This window comes from Arvicanthis niloticus, chromosome 10 (genome assembly GCF_011762505.2).
Source record: "Arvicanthis niloticus isolate mArvNil1 chromosome 10, mArvNil1.pat.X, whole genome shotgun sequence".
Taxonomy (NCBI): domain Eukaryota; kingdom Metazoa; phylum Chordata; class Mammalia; order Rodentia; family Muridae; genus Arvicanthis; species Arvicanthis niloticus.
Genome location: NC_047667.1, coordinates 21,435,547 through 21,452,933, shown reverse-complemented (window position 1 = coordinate 21,452,933; position 17,387 = coordinate 21,435,547). Strand labels below are relative to the sequence as shown.

Genomic DNA, 17,387 nt, shown 5'->3' with positions numbered 1-17,387 from the left:
TGAAAGACTCACGGTCATTCGCTTAATTTAGACACATCACTATTCCTAAACACCCCCAGTACCCGGTGCACTGCTGAGCCCATAAATGTGCACAGTGGATTCATACAGACCAAATGAATGGATGGACAATGGAGGCAAACAAACAGACCTGGCTGCAGGGGAGCGAGCCGTCAGAACCACCAAGAGAACTGAGAGGTGGCTCAGCAGGTAAGAGCACTGACTGCTCCTCCAGAGGACCAGGGTTTGATCCCCACAAGATGGTCCACAACCAGACACAACTCCAGTTCCAGGGGATCTGGTACCCTCTTCTGACCTCCAAGGACATTAGGCATGCAGAGAGGCAAAATACCATACATATAAAAATAAATTAACTACCATTGTTTACAGAACTACTGATTAGAACAACCAAGTGCTGGGACTCAACTTTCATTCCAGGAGGGCCTGGGATGTGGCTCAGTGACTTGAAGATTGGGCTTTGATCTTTGGTGGACTTGTTAGGACGTCTAAGCTGAGCTGAGCCACCCTCGATCAGTCCTCTCTGCCTCACGTCCTAGGAGGCACTTCTTCTAACCCTTGTACCCAATCACCAATGATTCTCAACCTTCCTTAGTCCCGTGGCCCTTTAATGCAGTTCCTTGTGTTGTGGTGACTCCCCAACCATAAAAGAATCTTTGTCGCTACTTCATAACTGCAATTTTGCTACTGTTATGAATCGAAATGTAAATATCTGATATGGGGACTATCTGATATGTGACCTCTGTGAAAAGATCCTGCAATTCGATAGGGGTCAGTACTCATAGGTTGAGAACCAGGGATTTAAAGACTGTTGTGGAAAATGGGCCTTCTGTGTAGTCACTGGGAATAAGTATCCATTCCTGAACTCCTGCGCTCCATAGGCGGAATGTGCTATGACAAGCATTAGGTACAGGGTGTAGGCAGGAGCACACGAGAGACAGCAAGGCTGTGTAGTGAGGAAATGGGGTAGGGTGGGTCAGGCAGCTGTCAGGCACATCTAGGGGGGATGACTTAATTAGTTCCCCACTCTCAGGAAGTTTTCTGCCTAATAAGAGCAATAAAATAAATAAAGAAGATAAAAACAAAATAAACTTCCCCTATAATCTATGACAAAAAGTGGGACACCCCTCAAAGTGGTATGAAGTGCAAGTATAAGGCAGAAAAGTTGGGTTTTCTCTGGCTCAGGAGTTCGGGTGTCAGAGGGTGCTCACTTGGGTTTTGCAGGGGTGGGTGTGACATAGATTAGTCTCAGGCACGACATGGAGATGGGGGGGGGGAGAAGTGGAGAGACTAATTCTTTTGTTCTCTGTGTATCTGAGAGCCATAGGAGTCTCTAGGACCCAGAGTGTCTACTCCCAGGGAGTATCAGAGCAGATGTGCAACTTTTCCCCCTTTTTCTCAGGGAGAAGAGCAGATGCAGGACCCAGCTCAGCACCCACCTCCAGCCAGAGACCTTGGTCATTAAATTGCCCTTTCCTTAGAGCTCAGATGAGTTCTGGCCCTCAGTCAGCTTTTAGCCCCACTCTACGGTGGACAGTAAGGCCTGGATATGCAAACCTTGCCCTCTTAGGGGCTGGTGGAATAGTGCGAACAGGAACCAGCCTGTTAGAACTGGTTCTCCAAATCAAGGAGGTATGAATCCAAAGAGCTGGCTTAAACCCTGTAGTCTAGAAAATTGAGATGTCTGGCTCAAAGCTGCCCTCTTCTGGCCTAATTGAGTATAGCAGGGCTTGTGGCAGGACTAAAATTGTGACTACCCCCGTTTGTTGTATAATGTCTATCTACCATTTGTTGAGCTGGTCCAAGTTCTAAGCATCCTAAATAAAGTGTCACCGGCTAGAAAGTAGCATAGCTGGAGGTAAATGAACATGATCATCTCAGTGTCATGTCTCAGATCATACATCACCTGTGGGGCCCAAATGCATTCTGGAAGTACAAGATGGAGTGAGTGAGCTACAATCTAAAATTCTAGCAAGTCCTACAAGGAATGTGACATGACAGCCTTTGCTGGCCTTAGCTGGCCCTAGCTGGCCTGTCCAGATGAACTCATGCCTCACTGGGGACTAGCATATGATTATGCCCACTGTGCAAATAAGTAAGTTAAGCCACAGAGAGACGAAGCACCTGTCCCTATAGGGTCACATAGATGGCACCAGAAATGATGGGCTTATGGCTGGATCTGTTTTTCTCAGCCTCCTGATGCTCTCTGTACTCATGTATGAAGCATGTACCACATCTTTCATGAGCTTTCTTTGGGATCAAATGAGATTTTTGGCTGGCCTTTGGCCTTCCGGCCAGCCCTGGCAGAGATCCAAGTGTGTTTCAGGGAGGCTGTACAACAAGGACTTAACAGATACTTGAGCTCTGTTTGATCTGACCCAGGCCAGAGCGAAGATAAGCCCAGAGCTAGTGAGTGACTGTTGAAACTGTCTGAGGCTTGAGAGCTATGCTGGGAGACACAGGAGGATCTATCTAGGGGACACAGGAGGAGCTGGGGGACACAGGAGGAGTTGGGAGACACAGGAGGAGCTGGGAGACACAGGAGGAGCTGGGGGACACACAGGGGAAGAGGAAAGGAAGGTGCTTCTAACCACCTCACATGCTAATTTTTAAGCTCAGGATGCCAAGAGGTAGAAGGGTGTCTATTTTTATTTTTTATCTTAACTTAAATTCTGGGGTTCCAGTCAGTGCTTTGCAAAGGGCTCCTCACCTTCCTGTTAATGGGAGAACACAGAGATCTTCCTCCTTTTCTGCCCCTTGACCCATATCCTCTTTCTGACCTCTGAGGTTCTGTGGTATTACAAAACTCGGGTGTCTGTGCCTTAGGGAGGTGTTAAAAGTTACAGGATTCTTCTAGTGGGCCCCTGAGACTCTGAGTACTTTCCATGGGCTCCCTGTGTGGTTCCACTGCAGTAAGTCGCCTGGGACTGTTGATGCCTGAGATGGAGTCAGTAAAAATAACTCCTGTCTTTCTAGCTGTCAACACTCCAGTGCACACAACCTTAATGCCTCTTCACTGAGCCTTGGCTTAGGTGTTGGGTGCATGGGTAGTTGATGCAAATGAGGCAGAAAGAGCAACAGCCTGAGTGGAAGTCAGAGACGGGGCTGGGCAAGGTGTCTGAGTCTCCTTAAGCCTAATTGCACTAATGAAACCCTGTTAGAAGTGGTTTTATAGAGAGTTCTAGGCTCCCCAGCAGGTGGGGCTTATAGCAAGGGGCACCGTGGCTCAGGGCCTGGTGTCTTCACTTCACATAAATGAAAGGATATATTTTTTCCTGCCAGTCCTGCCTCCATTCAGGGGAGACCCAGGAGTGACTAGAAAACACATAGAAGGGATACATGCCGGAATTTGAGGGGGGATGCCTAGTACACCCCCTCTCTGCCTTGTGCCCAATTGGCTTCTACTGCCAACACAAGTCCTTGGTCTCCCAAGCTGATCCTGGAATGTTAACCCCAAGCAAAGCACATTCTTTAGCCGGGTCAGCAGCTCCTCGCCCTGGGTAAAGGAAGGTGGGAACCAGCATTCCTCGTGGCCCTGAATAACACCGGTACAAACTGGTATTCAGGGGTTGCTATTGCCAGGTGGATTAAGGAGCCACCATCACCAGAGATTACAAAACGCTGACCTAGAACTCCTACAAGAGCCTACGATAAAGGACTAGAAAGGGAGTGGCTTATATTTGCCACACATGGAGGGGTGTGCAGGGTGGGTGGGACAGGTAGATGGGGAGGGGCTAAGGAGAGAGGGAGTCTGGAATACCAAGTAGGAGGGAGGCAGGCTGGAATGATAGCCTTTATAAGGAGCTGAGGCTGGGGGATTTTATGAAGACTGGGAGGCTGAAAGGAAGGTTGAGTTCCAGAGCATGAGGTCAGATGTATAGCCAAAATCCCCAGAAGGGTGGAGGGAGTCCAGGGAAAGCCCGGGCAGCCATGTTTTCATGTGGTGATGAGGATCCGAAGGCAGCCAGTCACTGTGTGAGGGAGAGGGGCTGTCTAGGGTAGAGCCTGCTTCCCTAAGGTTCTAGAAGCTCATGTCCCAGATAGAACCAGAGCAGCATAGAAGGGAAGCCCCTGGTCATTCCCCTTCTACAAGTGGGGGTGTGGAGCAGGGGATTCTGGGAGTGTGAATTATATATCATTTTTTTCTTACATATGTTTGCTTTTGAGACTGAGAAAAGGACCACATTTCCTGTTGAGTGATAGGTATGATGGTTCCGAGTCTGTATCATGTCCAGGAGAGAGAGCAGGGTGGACCACTCCAAAGCAGTGACACCCCCCGCCCCCCGCCCTTCTGCCACGGCCACGAATTCTAAGGCTAACCAGAAGAAAAGCCCCAAGAGCCCAGTGGAAGCCCTAACAAACTCCAAGGCCACTAGCTACCAGCCTGGAGTCCAACCTGGCTGTTCCTCATGGCATAGGCAAACGAGAAGGCAAATTGTAATTCCCCACAGTCCTCAGACCTGGCATGCAACAAATGTCCCGACACTTCTCTGTCCCATTCATCCTCCCAAAGACCCTCTGAGTCATCTGTGAATTATTTCCTCTTGGGAGGATGGAGGTGGCTCCCAAGATTTGCGCACACAAAAAAAAGCTGTCTATGCAAGAAGAGAGGTCTGGTCAAATTTGGGGCTGGGGTAGGGCTTAGGCACTGGGACTTCCTGGATCCTCCCCAGGGAAAGCCATCTGAAAGAACAATCTGTTGTTCATCTAGTAGTACTCGGCTGCAGCCTGTGCTGGCTCTGTGCCAGGTACTAGCCAGGGACTAGGCAGAGAGGGCAAATGAGGAAGGCCAGGTAGTCCCTTCTTGATAGAACTCAGACGTTTTCTTGGGAATCAGAGTACAGAATTCCTTTAGGCCTGTCTCCTCACTGGCAAAACAGAAGGATCTCAGCCCAAGTGTGGTTCAAAAAGTTCCTCTAGCCACAGTGGCAAACTGTAGCATGGAGTCATTGGGGGAAGGGTGATCCAGAGGGAGCAGGGCAGGGCAACAGATGACCTTGCCTTGGCAAGAACAGCAGAATGTTGAAGCAGTCTGTCCTTCAAATGATAAGGATTCTGAGCTTGGAGGCATGGCCTAATGGTTGAATTGCAAGCATTCTGAGCTGGGCATGATGCCCTTCCTATTCCTTTAATCCCAGCACTCAGAAGGCAAAAGCAAGTAGATCTATCTCTATGCGTTCAAAGCTAGCCTGGTCTACATAGCAAGTTCCAGGCCAGTGGGGGCTACACAGTAAGACCACGTCTCAAAACAAAAACAACAGGGGTAGGGAGTGGAGGGAATTCTAAGTCTGGCCACCACCGACAATTGAGAGCATGTGAAATCAAAGCTATGTGTAGGACAGATGTCCATAAGGGGGCATGTGTAATGTATTTGTAAAGATTGCACATGAGCATGGGTAGCCACTTGCATGAAGAGTGTGCACAGGGAGGTGTGTCTGAGTGAGAGAGTGGATGATGAGTACATGTGTGAGCGGAGTGGGATCCAACCAAGTGTGAGCGGGAGGAGAATAGGGTACAGGCAGTAGAGGTGTGAGGGAAGAGGGCTCTGGGTGCTGGAGGCAGTTCCGGGAGCTGACTTAAGGCAGTCAAGGCACACGGTCTGCAGTGTCTGCAGTGTTCGTCCTCAAGAGTCACCTCCTGGGCTGGGGAAGCTGAACTGTAAAAGCATTTTGTCCCATAGAGCACAGCTGCCTGTGGAGCCCAAGTGTTTGGGAAAACAGATTGTAGTCCAAGCCATTGAAACAAAGAGAATCATAGCACAGGGAGAACACAGCTCTCCTTGTAAGAACTCAGGGCATCTGCTCTGGCTGCTAGCTGGTTCTCCCCCTTCCCCGGGGACCATTCCTTCATCCACTGGCACTGTGGTGGGCAAGGGACAAGGCCCTAGAAGCACTACTAGGACATGCTCAAAGCTCTCCTCTCTAAGCCTCAGTCCCCTTCAGGGTTGGTTCAGACCCTGCCTTGCTTTGGCCTCTTCCAGCTGAGTGCAGGAAATGTGAGCTTTTAGACACTCACGCTGTTCTTCAGAGGCCTGTCTCTAACAGTGGACTGACTCAGGATTTCAGGGTTCAGGGAATTCAGGATTCTGGGAACTGCTTTCCCTGGCCTTCTCATCGTACTTGGTGTTGGTAGTGAGCTGCATCTGCTCTTAATTTCCTCCATGCATAAAGTCTAGACTCTTCCACAAGGCATGAAGAAGTCTTTTCTGCATCTGCCGGCCTGCAGTACAGTCTCATGCCCCCAGAAATGCCTTCGCACTCTTCCACATGCTCTCCGCCATATTCAAACCCCTTCAATAGTCCTGATTTTGAGAGGAGGGGGTGAGACAGGGTCTCTCCATGTAACTCTGACTGTCCTGAAATTTACTATGTAGGCCAGGCTGGCCTCGAACTCACAGAGATCCCCATGCCTCTGCCTCCTGAGTGTTGGAACTAAAGGTATGCATCATGTCCAGTTTCTGATTCTGAAAGTCAGAGTCTTGTTATGTTGCCCAAGCTGTGCATCAACCCCCTCCTATGGTCAAGAGACTTGCCTCAGAGCTGACCAGGAAACTGAAGCAGGTGCTTTACCACCTTGTGAGACAGACAGGGGGATTCAGGAGGGTAAGGGACCTTCGGAAAAGTGTGGTGTGGAATGGCCTGTAGCAGTTGGATGTGTGAGGCCTGAAGGCAGGCCATTGGCTGTACTGCCTCTGAGATGCAAGGGGTATTAACCACATGCTTTAACACAGACATCAAGGGCCTCCCTCACTCCTCACCGAGGTGTCCCTTGTCTTCCCACAATGATCCTTGCACAGGGGTGACCCTGGCAGATATTAGCTCCAGCTTAGGATTGTTCTGATAATGTCAATGTCTAATTCAACCTCATAGAACTTGCCGGGGCCCTAAGGTTCCAACTATCTTAGAAGGATTCAATTCTGTCATAAGATATGGGGCCATTATCTGGATCTCTCCAGCTGTCTCTCCAGTTCTCTGGAGAGAGCCCCTGTATGGCTTGGCTCCTCTTGGGTTGGGAATAATGTGGGCAGGACAGAAGTGCAAGTCAGATAGGGAAAGGGGGTCAAGTGTGAAGCAGCTTGTTCTGAGAAGCCACCTGTCCTCTGTGGACCCCAACTCTTTCTTTCTAATGGTTAGTACAGGGGGACTTAATGGTATTGGATCCATAAGCCACAGAGGCTTCTTTGTGCTCTGTTCCTTAGAGGCCACCTCAATGAGAAAAAACTGCTAGGCCAGCAGGTGGCAGTGTCCTCCTGGAACCCAAAGGGAAAGCCAATAACCCACCATCCCTTAAAGACCCAGGTTTCACTCGGTCCTTGAAGATCCAGCTAGAAGAAGGACCCCTACCACCACAGCAGAAAGACGTCCTTCTGACCCCTCAGACCCTGATAGGCCATCCTCCAGTTCAGGCTCCTTGGGAGGTAATTAATCACCTGAGCCCTGTGAAGAAGGTGTGGGGCTCCCTGCCTCCTCCACAGTCTCAGTAGGGGGAGATTATTCTTTGTGTCCTCAGAACTAACTCAGAGCTAGTTCAGTTTGTTTTCTGTGCTGTGGATGGGACTCAGGTCCCTGAGCATGCTGGGTAAGTGCTCTTCCCCAAGCTAAGTCCTAATCCAATTTAAGTGCTTGGGAAATAACACAAAAATCTGCTGTGCAGGCTAGAGGGAAGGCACATCCATCCTACAGCTCCCAGTTGTTTTTAAGTCAATGAACAGTTCTTTCCTTCTTTGAATATGCCTAAAATGAGCTTCAGCTGAATTGATCGAGGTTAGACATGGGTATAACCTAGCAAAGACTGAACGGTCATAACCTTGGCCAAACATACGTGTGTGTGTGTGTGTGTGTGTGTGTGTGTGTGTGTGTGTGTGTGCCAAGAGAACTAAACTCGGTTGGCTCTTTGAGAGTGGGACAGCTGTGGTGGAGGGAAGGTAGAACTTTTCATCAGGAACCATCAAGAACAAGTGATCAATCGGTCCCTATTTAGCAGAACACAGTGGGAAATGGTCTCGTGGGGTTTTCTATCTACAAACCAGGACACCCCTGCCTTGTCTCCAGGGCCCAAAGAAGACAGGAATAAAGTTACCAAATGTTGTGCTGCTGTTATTAACCAGAGTGCAATTTATCCACCCTTTGTGGATTGGGAAGCCACAGTGTAAGTCAATGAGATGGTTTCACACAGAAACACGCTGAGAGCCGTTGGGCACAGAGTGGCCAGGCCTCAGGTCAGGAGAGGGTGGCGGAAGGTAGAATACAGAAGATATTGACTTTCCATCATTACATGCCCAGCAGGGACCTGAAAGGAAGGATCCTTTCTGCCGAAGCTGTTGTCCTGGAGGGTGAGCCCCCAGCTTCCTTCCTACACAACTTGGGCCTAGCTTCGAGTCCAATCCCTGATACGTAGGTGAGATCTGGGGCAGGCCCACAGATCTCTAACTTCTATATGGGGAATGGATGTCAACCAAAGAGAAACAAGGGTTTGGGGGGGTGCCCTGTTCTTCATTAGTTTATCCCACGACACTCAAACTACCTCAGAGATGAGGAAGGACAACAGTGGCTCCCTCTCTGGGTGCCAACTCTACCTCAGGAGGTAGGCAAGAGGAGGAAACTTTCCCCTGCTGTGTTTGAGCACTGTGTGAGGTTTCTCCCCAGTCCACAGCCTAGCACTGACTGACTAGTGGAGTCAGCTATGCTTTCTGAGATTGCAGATTTAGAGGGAGGTCACTGAGAGCCCCAGGGCTTGACCCCACCTGAGGAAGTAGTCCAAACTGCTTTGATGAGACCATTCCTCATGTCAGGAGTGGAGTGATACTGTCCAGGCAAAGGTGCTGCTCAGGCCACTTAGGAGTCAGAGACAAACAGCGCCTCTACTGCATCGCTCAGTCCCTGGCTGACACCCCCCACAGCCATGAGGCAGTTCTTGAAGACAATGCTGGAGCAGGCACAGCGGGGTGTGGGCATGGGGGGGAGGGCCTCCCACTTATTCTTCTCAGGGTGGAATGCTTCTGCTGTCTCCAGGACAGTGGGCTGGTTTCCTGAAAGCAACAGGGGAATCAGACCTTAGACCAAGGAGCCCAGCCACCAAACCAGGTCCCAAGGTGACCATCTCCCAACCCAGAAGCAAAAGCCAAGCAACTTCATTGTCTATGGCTATAGGATGGCTCTCTCTTTGCCATCCTGGGCCAGGAATTCCTGTTAAAGAACTTTGTCCCTTGTCCCTTTTCTGCCTCTTCATCTTAAGAATAGAATTATTTTCTCCTGTCTTGATTATCAGAAGTTTTTAAGAGTACCACTACCTCCCTCCTGATTTTACACACACACACACACACACACACACACACACACACACACACACAGCTTCCCTCATAATCTAGCCCATATGGTTGTTCATGAAGGAGCATGTCAACATTGAATAAACTCTGGTTGTCCCCCCCCACACAGTTCCTTCATCACTGTGTCCTAAAGACTTCAGTGTGCCTCCAAGTCCCAGTCTGTCCTTCAAAACAGCAGCAGTCTTTGAGAGGGATCAGATCCAGAATTCAGAGCATTCATTTGATCATATACTTTACTATCCTAAGAGGGCTGGATGTCCACAATGACATTGGGTCAAGGCAGGATGAAGACTTTACTTTTACCCTTTGTCTCCAGCTATCCCCAGAGAGGGACTCAGGGACCTGGGTTCAGCACAGGAGTTCATATGTCCCCTATTATTTCTAGATCTCCATTTTCCTATTTCCAGGTGGAAAGAACATATGTGGGGCCATGTGGAAAGGTCAAGTCCAGACCATATTGAATTCTTTGGAGTAAGTCAGTGGGAGGCACGCAGAGTCAGTACCATCCATTGCTCCAATGCAGTGCCAAGGACCTACCACGTCCCAGAACCACAACACAACATGTTGGAGATTCTCCATCCTTACCAAGGCCCCCAGCCACTATGACCCGTCCACTCAGACCACCAGCCACAAAGTCTGCCCGGCGCTTCTTGAGGAAGAATGAACGTTCCATCTTCAGCCATCCCCCTGCAAGATACCCACAATGACAGGACAGAGAAAGAGGATTAGGTGTTGATGTCCCCTAACAAATACAGATGAATCCCAAGTGGCTCTTACCCTGGTGGCTGCCCCTCTTCCATTCACCCTTGCATCCAGGGTGCAGAGAGCATGGCCTGTTGGTTGAAATGACACCCTCTGCCACTTGGGCCTTCTCTGGTGCTTGTCCCAGTCTAAGGTACAGAATTCCCATGAGCTCCCTGTTCTACTTAGGTTTTCCCCAGCTCTAAATGGGAAAGGAATCTGATTAAAGGCAATGGGAGGAGTAATCAGGCTCCCTGATTCTCCATCAGCAAAGGAAGAGACACTTCCTAACCTGGTCCTGCACAGACACTGGTGATGGAGAGGAAAGGCCATAGTGAAAACACACAAGCAGGCCAAAGGAGCCTTGGAAAGAATCTGACTCCAAGTATACCCATGAGTTAGGAAGGTGCTCAGATTTCAGAGAAGGCTGCCTGGATATGTAAGCAACCCCAGGGAGATTGCCATGGTGGGGAAAGTGGGGATCAGTCAGAAGACAGCAAGGAGCCAAGGGGATGGGAACCCAGCTCACCCTGTTCCATGTCGAACACATCCATTGTCCGGAGGAACTTGGGCTGCCGGTACAGACGACCCTGCCGCAGGCCTCCCAGGCTGTATAGGTGGTTGTCCAGAGTCACAAAGCTGGAGAAGGCCCGCTTACAGGGAATGTTGGGGAACTTGGTCCAGGACCGAGACTCTATATCAAAGACCTCAAAGGCATTGACTGCATACTTAGATTGTCGTCCCCCTGGAGGTGGGAAGGTGAGGAAGTGGGGAGGTGGGGAGGTGAAGAGGGAGGGCAGGTTACAGAGTAGAGGGTGGGAAAAAAAAGCAGTTCCTGAGAACAGAGAGGACTGGGTTGGCCCTTCTGTTATTCAGTCATCTGAAAGACTCCTCAAGGGCTAGGGTGGTGATTATCCCCCATGGCCAAGGATATTCTCAGGCTGTTGGCATCTCTTTCCAGGGAACTCACCCAAGGGAACAAGAAGAACAAATGAACAAGAAGCTTGTCCTTACCCAACACATAGATCTTGGAGCCCCGGAGGAAGGAGGTGGCAGCATATCTTGGGGTAGGCATGGGTGCTAGTGACACCCACATGTCCTTTAGCATGTCATAGTGTTGCAAGTAGTTGTGTGGACGTAGGTCCAGGCCCATTCCTCCTGCGGCATACACTCGATAATCTAAGAAAAAGGCCACACAGAGACACGGTTCAGCTCCCAGGTACTCAGAGGCAGGCCCGACAGCACCCACCGTCTTTCATAGGCCAACACAAGTTCCCAGCCTTTGCTTGGCTAGTGAATCAGGGCTGATTTGGTAATGTGGGCATTCAAAGTCTCTGTTCTGGTTAATCCGAAACTGTGGATGGACTGTGTGCTTCGGCTTATGTCAAGTCCTTAGCAAAGCCTGTCTCTGAGCAGAGACAGATGGCAGCGAAGCCTAGGCCTAGATAACCCTTTGCAGGTTTGTCCCTCCACTGTCCTTTCTAGGCAGCCAGAGTGGAAGCCCAGGGAAGAGGCTTTTGTAATCACCTCCACTGGTGACCTGTCTCCTAGCAATTCTCAGATAATTAATTCTCCAGCTGGTGATGTCCTATAGAACTATAGTTAGCCCCATCCACTGGCCTTCTACACACTGAGTTGTCAGTGGTTCAGTCTGCTACTCCAGTGGGGAAATGGCATCTCCTTCACAGTATAGAAGTGGCAGGATCCGGAAGGCACCTGTACTGAATGGGAAGAGCCTAGGTCTGAATGAGGAGGAGGAGGAGGCTTTGGGGAACTGACCCTTCCAAAACCTTGCCCTGAGAGTCTCCACCTTTCTCTTCTGCTCTTGGCAGTGGGTAGCTTTTCAGGGACTCAGCACACTGTACCTAAGAGTGTGGGCTAACATTCGTGTTTCCCTAGAGCTTGCCCGAATGGGTCCTTTTCTCAGGGATCTTCAGTTCCTGCGTGGAGTTTTTGCTCCCAGCAGCCCTCCCTCACAGCCTTCCTCACAACGGTGCCTTGACTCTGTGAGATTACCACAGGAAGTGAGCCTTATTTCCCTTTAGCCATCCTGGGAGACGATCCTAGCTCTAAGCCTAAGGCTGGGGTAAGACTTGATGGTAAGCACCTGATTAGAACAAATTCTACCTTCTCTTCTGGAAACACCCCCCCTCCTGGAAAAACTCTAACCACTCTACAGTCACTCAGCTCTGGACTCAGTTCTGACCCATCCCGTCATCTGGGTTCTCTGAGCTGTGAAGCAGAGGACTTGGCTGGGTGCCTCCCAAGTGATGGTACCGCCATTACTCTGGAGTCACATGTAACTGGCACCAGCACCAGCTTGATTATGTTCCTCCCAATACAGTGCAGACCGAGGATCTGGTTCATCTATGAAACCAGTACAAACAGCCGGCATTAAACGTCGTCTACCAGCACAACCCTTGAGACCATTTGGCTCTGTGGTTTAGAGCACAGGCACAGTCATTACTTACTATCTATTTAACCTTGGTGAATTAACCTTTCAGGGCTTCACGCTGCTGCTCCTAAAATAAGAATGAAGATAGCACTTATCTCATTGGACATATTGAAAGTCCAAAGGGGGAAGGCACCAATGGGAGGGAAGCCTTAATTCTCAACTTTCAGCATAATTTATTGAAGCTAGAGATGGGGTGTGGTCCATACTCATTATTCTCAGTGTCCCCAGGGGCCTCTGAGACTTACTTTTAGATAATAATAATAATAATAATAATAATAATAATAATAATAATGATAATAATGTCTTACGATGTAGGGTCTTACTATGTAGCTTGATCTCCTAAGCTTTCTGCCTCAGCAGAGACAAGGTTTTGAGTTTTGTTTTGTTTTGTTTTGTTTTGTTTTTTCAAGGCAGAGTTTCTCTGTGTAGTCTTGGCCATCCTAGAACTTAGTAGTCCAAGCTAGCCTCTGAGATCTGCCTGCTTCTGCCTCCCAAGTGCTGAGACTAAAGATGTGTAGCACTAAGCCCTATTGCCAGGTAAGTCTTGAACTTGCCACTCTTCTGCCTTAGCTTCCAGAGTAGCTAGGATGACAAGCTTTCAGCACCAGGCCTGGCTTTTCACCCTCCTAACTGGCAGGCCCCTTCCCGATGGGGTTCTGGACCCCCCACCTTCTCGAGAATCATGTTCAGGGCCCAAATTTTCTACCCCTTTTCTTCCTCCCCAGAGACAAAGCAGGTACTTAAGAAAAGATGTTTTCTGGTCTGGATATATGTTAGCCAGTAAGCTGGGGTGTAGTAGCAAGAGAGATGGGGATGGATGGAAAAGAGGAAGGTCACCCCACCAAGTCTGCGGTGTGGAGGCAACTGCAAATGAACTTGGGGTCTCTTAACACCCAGTCTCAGAAAACTCTGTGTGTTTAGTTGGAACCCCTCTACACCCCGGGCTGTATTAGGCCCGAGAAGAGTGCAGTGAAGGCTTTGAGAAAGTGAGAATTTTAAAACCACACGCAAGCAAGAGAACTTGGTGGACCTGGATGATACCCAACATGAAACAACCTTTGGGAACATCCTGACCTCCACTCAGTAAGTCTGAAACTGCAGTCAGGAGCAAATGAAGATCCTGGGATGGGGTCTTGAAGCCTCCTGGGTAGGGCCTGGTAAAGGTAGAAGGATGGCGTGCGCATCCTCAGGAACCTACATAGGTAGGTTTGGGGGAGGGGGCAGGCGGCCAACAGCAAATGTGGTCATTCGGCTGAATGCCAGGGTCTGCAGAGTCATTGCAGATAACCCCGTGGCTCACACCTTGGCTCTCCCTCTGCAGTGGCCTGCCCAGCCTGCTGGAGCTGACTCCTGGCATCAGATGGAATTCCTAGACATTTCACCTGCTCAGTCTCCCTTTCCAATCTGTAAAGTAAGGGCAGTGGGTCTCTAGTTTTAGTGCTTAATGTGAGGCCCGGATGTTATTGGGAATGTGTATTGACCCCCCCCCCCAATCATGTTGCCTTACACCCGTGTCCCCCCATGACCTTTTACTTTCTTCCCTAATGCCCACCCTCAATCCTGGCCCCACTTGCCTTTGGCTGTGACAGAAATGCCCATGGCAGCCTCGCGCAGGACGCTCCTCTTCTTCCACTTGCCCTCATCGATATTGTACATTTCCACGACCTTCACAGGCAGCTGATTGGTGCCCACACCCCCGATCACCATAATCCGCTTTCCGAGGGCAGTAATTGCTACCCCGGCCCTGGCTGTGGGCAAGGAGGGCAGGGAGGTCCACTGGTCGGCCTCGGGAGAGTAGACCTCGAAGCAGTCCATAGGGACGCCATTGTCATCACATCCCCCGATGGCATAGACCTGCCCCCCAGTCTCCAGCAGTGAGCAGTAGACCCGGCGGCTAGGCAGTGGAGCAAGGCGCTTCCACTGGAAGTCCTTGACATTGGGCACCTCCATGGCAGCCCGGGGAAGGGCCCTGCTCTTGCGCCCCCACAGCGTTCGGGCAAGGTCCAGCCCCGGGACCCGCGGGCTACACGGCGCCGGCCCGCGCGTCCCCTTTTGCAGCCTCCATCTCACGCTGCACGGGCTCCCGCCGACGCCCGCTGGCTTCTCCCAGTCCCTTGGGTGTCAGCGGGGCAGCGACGTCCACGCCTGGCTCCGCGGGAAAAACCGAGCGAATCTAGGGCAGCAGAGCGCCGGCGGTAGCTCGCCCTGGTCAACTTTGCAGGATGCGCCCCGCCCCGCCCGCTCCCGGGAGCGCGGAGCCCATCCCACCGCGCGTGGGCGCCGCGCTCGCCCGGCACTAGCTCCGGGCGGCGCCCACAACCGCGCGAGGCTTTCACCGCCCGCCGGGCAGCGGTGGAGCAGAGGACAGCGCTCCCTGTCCTTCCCAGCCCGCACGTCGCCGTCACCCGCGCAGGCGAGCGGTCGGCAGAAGCGGAGCTCCGGTCAAAGAGACGCCGGCTCACCGCACCGCCTCCCCGCAGCTTCCACACCTGGGCAGGAGCCCATGCGACCGGAGGCGGAGGCTGTGGCCTGTGCGTCAGTCCGGGCGACCCGGGCGAGCGAGGGCAGGGCCTGCCGTGTCTACAAGGTCGGAGGCAGCCGGAGCAGAAGCTGGGTGCCCAGATGACAGGCAGATCCTGCCAGCGTGGGGGCGGGCGTTTGCGAGTGTTTGTTTTGGGTGAGGAGGCGGAGAGGCCAATTACCCAGTTTGTCTACAGTACACAGACCCAGTTCGTGACAGGCTGGCTTTGTTTGGGGGGGAGGTATGTTCACATGGTCTAACCTCAGAAGCCAGTTAGGAGACATAAATGTGGCAGAGATCCTCTGATCTAACAATCCTCACGTGTGTGCATGTAATTCACACATAACCTTATTTCCCTTAAGTGGAGACGTCCACAAAGCCTCAAATAAAGTCGCACACAGGGGAACCACAACTGAACACACCACCAGACAAGCTGGGAGGACCTTGCCTCTCCAACCCTCGTGCATCTACAGTAAAGCAAACCTGATTAGCAAATCCTGGCCCTTGGCAGCAACCACAGGAGTGGATGGATGACCTCTTCAAACCACCCGGCAACAAACCCTTCAGAACTGTAATACTCAGTAATTCAAGTGCCCATGACATATAGGACCACCTAGTGGTGTGTTTCTCCAAGTTTCTTTCCGCTCAGGAATGCCCCAACTTGGGAACCTGACAGACTGCTGTTGAAATGGTTGCTCTGGAAAACTTAGCTTTAGTATCTACTCTGTGTGTGTGTGTGTGTGTGTGTGTGTGTGTGTGTGTGTGTGTGTGTATTTCCCCTCACTGTTGGGGATGGGTCATCTCGGGGATGTGCACATGCTAGGCACTAAACTTTAACTTGTGATAAACTATAGATTCACACATAATTGTAAGGGTTATAAGAAAGAAGTGTTCTTTATCTAATTTTCCCCAGTGTTAATATCCTACCAAGCTATAGTACAATGCCATAAGCAGAACACATTTTCATTACAAGGGCTCCATGTCACCTTTTGATACCTGGTAGGACTCTATAATTCCTCCCCAGCCCCTGACAGTCCATTTCTGAAACCTTGTCACTTTGGCCATGTTGTACAAGGAGCTGGACTGCAGCTCACTTGGCAGACTGTTTGCCTGACAAAGCACAGAAGCCTGAATTCCGTCCTCAGCACTGCATATGACCAGGTGCCTGACCCGGTGACTTAGCACCCAGTGACCCACATTCATAATCACAGTGCTTGGGAGGTAGAGATCAGAAGTTCAAGGTCATCCTTGCTCTATATTGTGTTCCAGGCTGCCCTGGACTACTTAGACCCTGTCTCAAAAAGGGAAAGAATGTTAATACAGATGAAGTCATACAGTTTGTAACCTTTAGAGTCCCCCACACACCCAAACTCACTCCTGGAGTGTCATGATGCAAGCTGTTGAAATGATCAATAGTTCTCTCTCTCCTTCTCTCCCTTTTCCCTCCCCCCCCCCCACTCCCTCTCTGTTTTTCTGAAGCATGATCTCCGTATGACTGGAACTCACAATTTTCCTGAACTAGCCCCCAAGTGCCCGGATTACAGACCTGAGCTTCCAAGTCCGGTTCTCCTTCCTTCCTCCCCGCCCCCTTTTTGAGAAAGGGTCTCTCACAGAAATCCACCTGCCTTTGCCTCCTAAGTGCTGGGATTAAAATATTTGACTCTTCATCTGATTTTTTTTCCCTTGATTTCTTTGCAGTGTTTTGTGGTTGGGTGTATCCGTGTATGCTTTGTGAAGGTTAAGCGAGGTCTGTAGGTACGATTCATCAAGTGTGATATTTTTCACCTTACCTTCTGACACAGAACCGGGCCTACCGACTACACTCCTGCCACCACTCATACTGCGACTGTGAAGTCTGGGAGAAATAGAAGCCCTGATTTAAAACAGGCATATCTTAATATCTTGAGCTCTTGACCTAACAATTCTACTTATTTTTAAAGCTTAGATTCTTGTGTTTGCAAAATCAGCACCTAGACCATGCACAGAAGGCTGTGTTCTGTTCTCCGTGTTCAGTAAGAGCTCACAAATTCTAAGAGTGTAGTCTAAACTAATGAAGTTTTACAGACAATACCAACCATTTCCTGTTCTTGTAACAGGCCCCAGACCTTAGCACAACTGAGGCCATGGTGGAAGTACCATTGAGGCCTTGTATCCCAGCAGGTAGACAGCACCACCTGCCAAAACAAGAACAAAGACTTAATCCATTAAAGGACATAGTTGTGGGAAAGTCCCTAAATGTACTATCCTTGGGTTTTGCCATCTGTAGTTCCACTTCCAGCTGTTTCTACTATATGAGGCAAGACAACTCAGGGTGTGGTTTTTGTGCCTGT

The 17,387-nt window shown here is 50.4% G+C and overlaps 1 protein-coding gene across 1 annotated transcript; it reads right to left on the bottom strand.

Moving 5' to 3' along the window:
• Nucleotides 1-8,085: 8,085 nt before the first annotated feature.
• Klhdc8a (kelch domain containing 8A) lies at nucleotides 8,086-15,132 on the bottom strand. The gene is made up of 5 exons (XM_034513646.2): nucleotides 14,111-15,132; nucleotides 11,096-11,260; nucleotides 10,611-10,826; nucleotides 9,926-10,027; nucleotides 8,086-9,043 (listed from the first exon to the last, which is right to left on the bottom strand). Exons 1-5 carry the CDS (start codon nucleotides 14,484-14,486, stop codon nucleotides 8,850-8,852), a joined length of 1,053 nt encoding a protein of 350 aa, XP_034369537.1. The 5' UTR covers nucleotides 14,487-15,132; the 3' UTR covers nucleotides 8,086-8,849.
• Nucleotides 15,133-17,387: the final 2,255 nt, after the last annotated feature.

Coding starts and splice junctions, on each gene's coding strand:
- Klhdc8a (XM_034513646.2), bottom strand. CDS start 14,486: ATGGAGGTGCCCAATGTCAAGGACTTCCAGTGGAAGCGCCTTGCTCCA. Junction 11,261..14,110: donor CATTTCTGTCACAGCCAAAG/GCAAGTGGGGCC, acceptor CCTTTTTCTTAG/ATTATCGAGTGTATGCCGCA. Junction 9,044..9,925: donor CATAGTGGCTGGGGGCCTTG/GTAAGGATGGAG, acceptor TGTTGCTTTCAG/GAAACCAGCCCACTGTCCTG.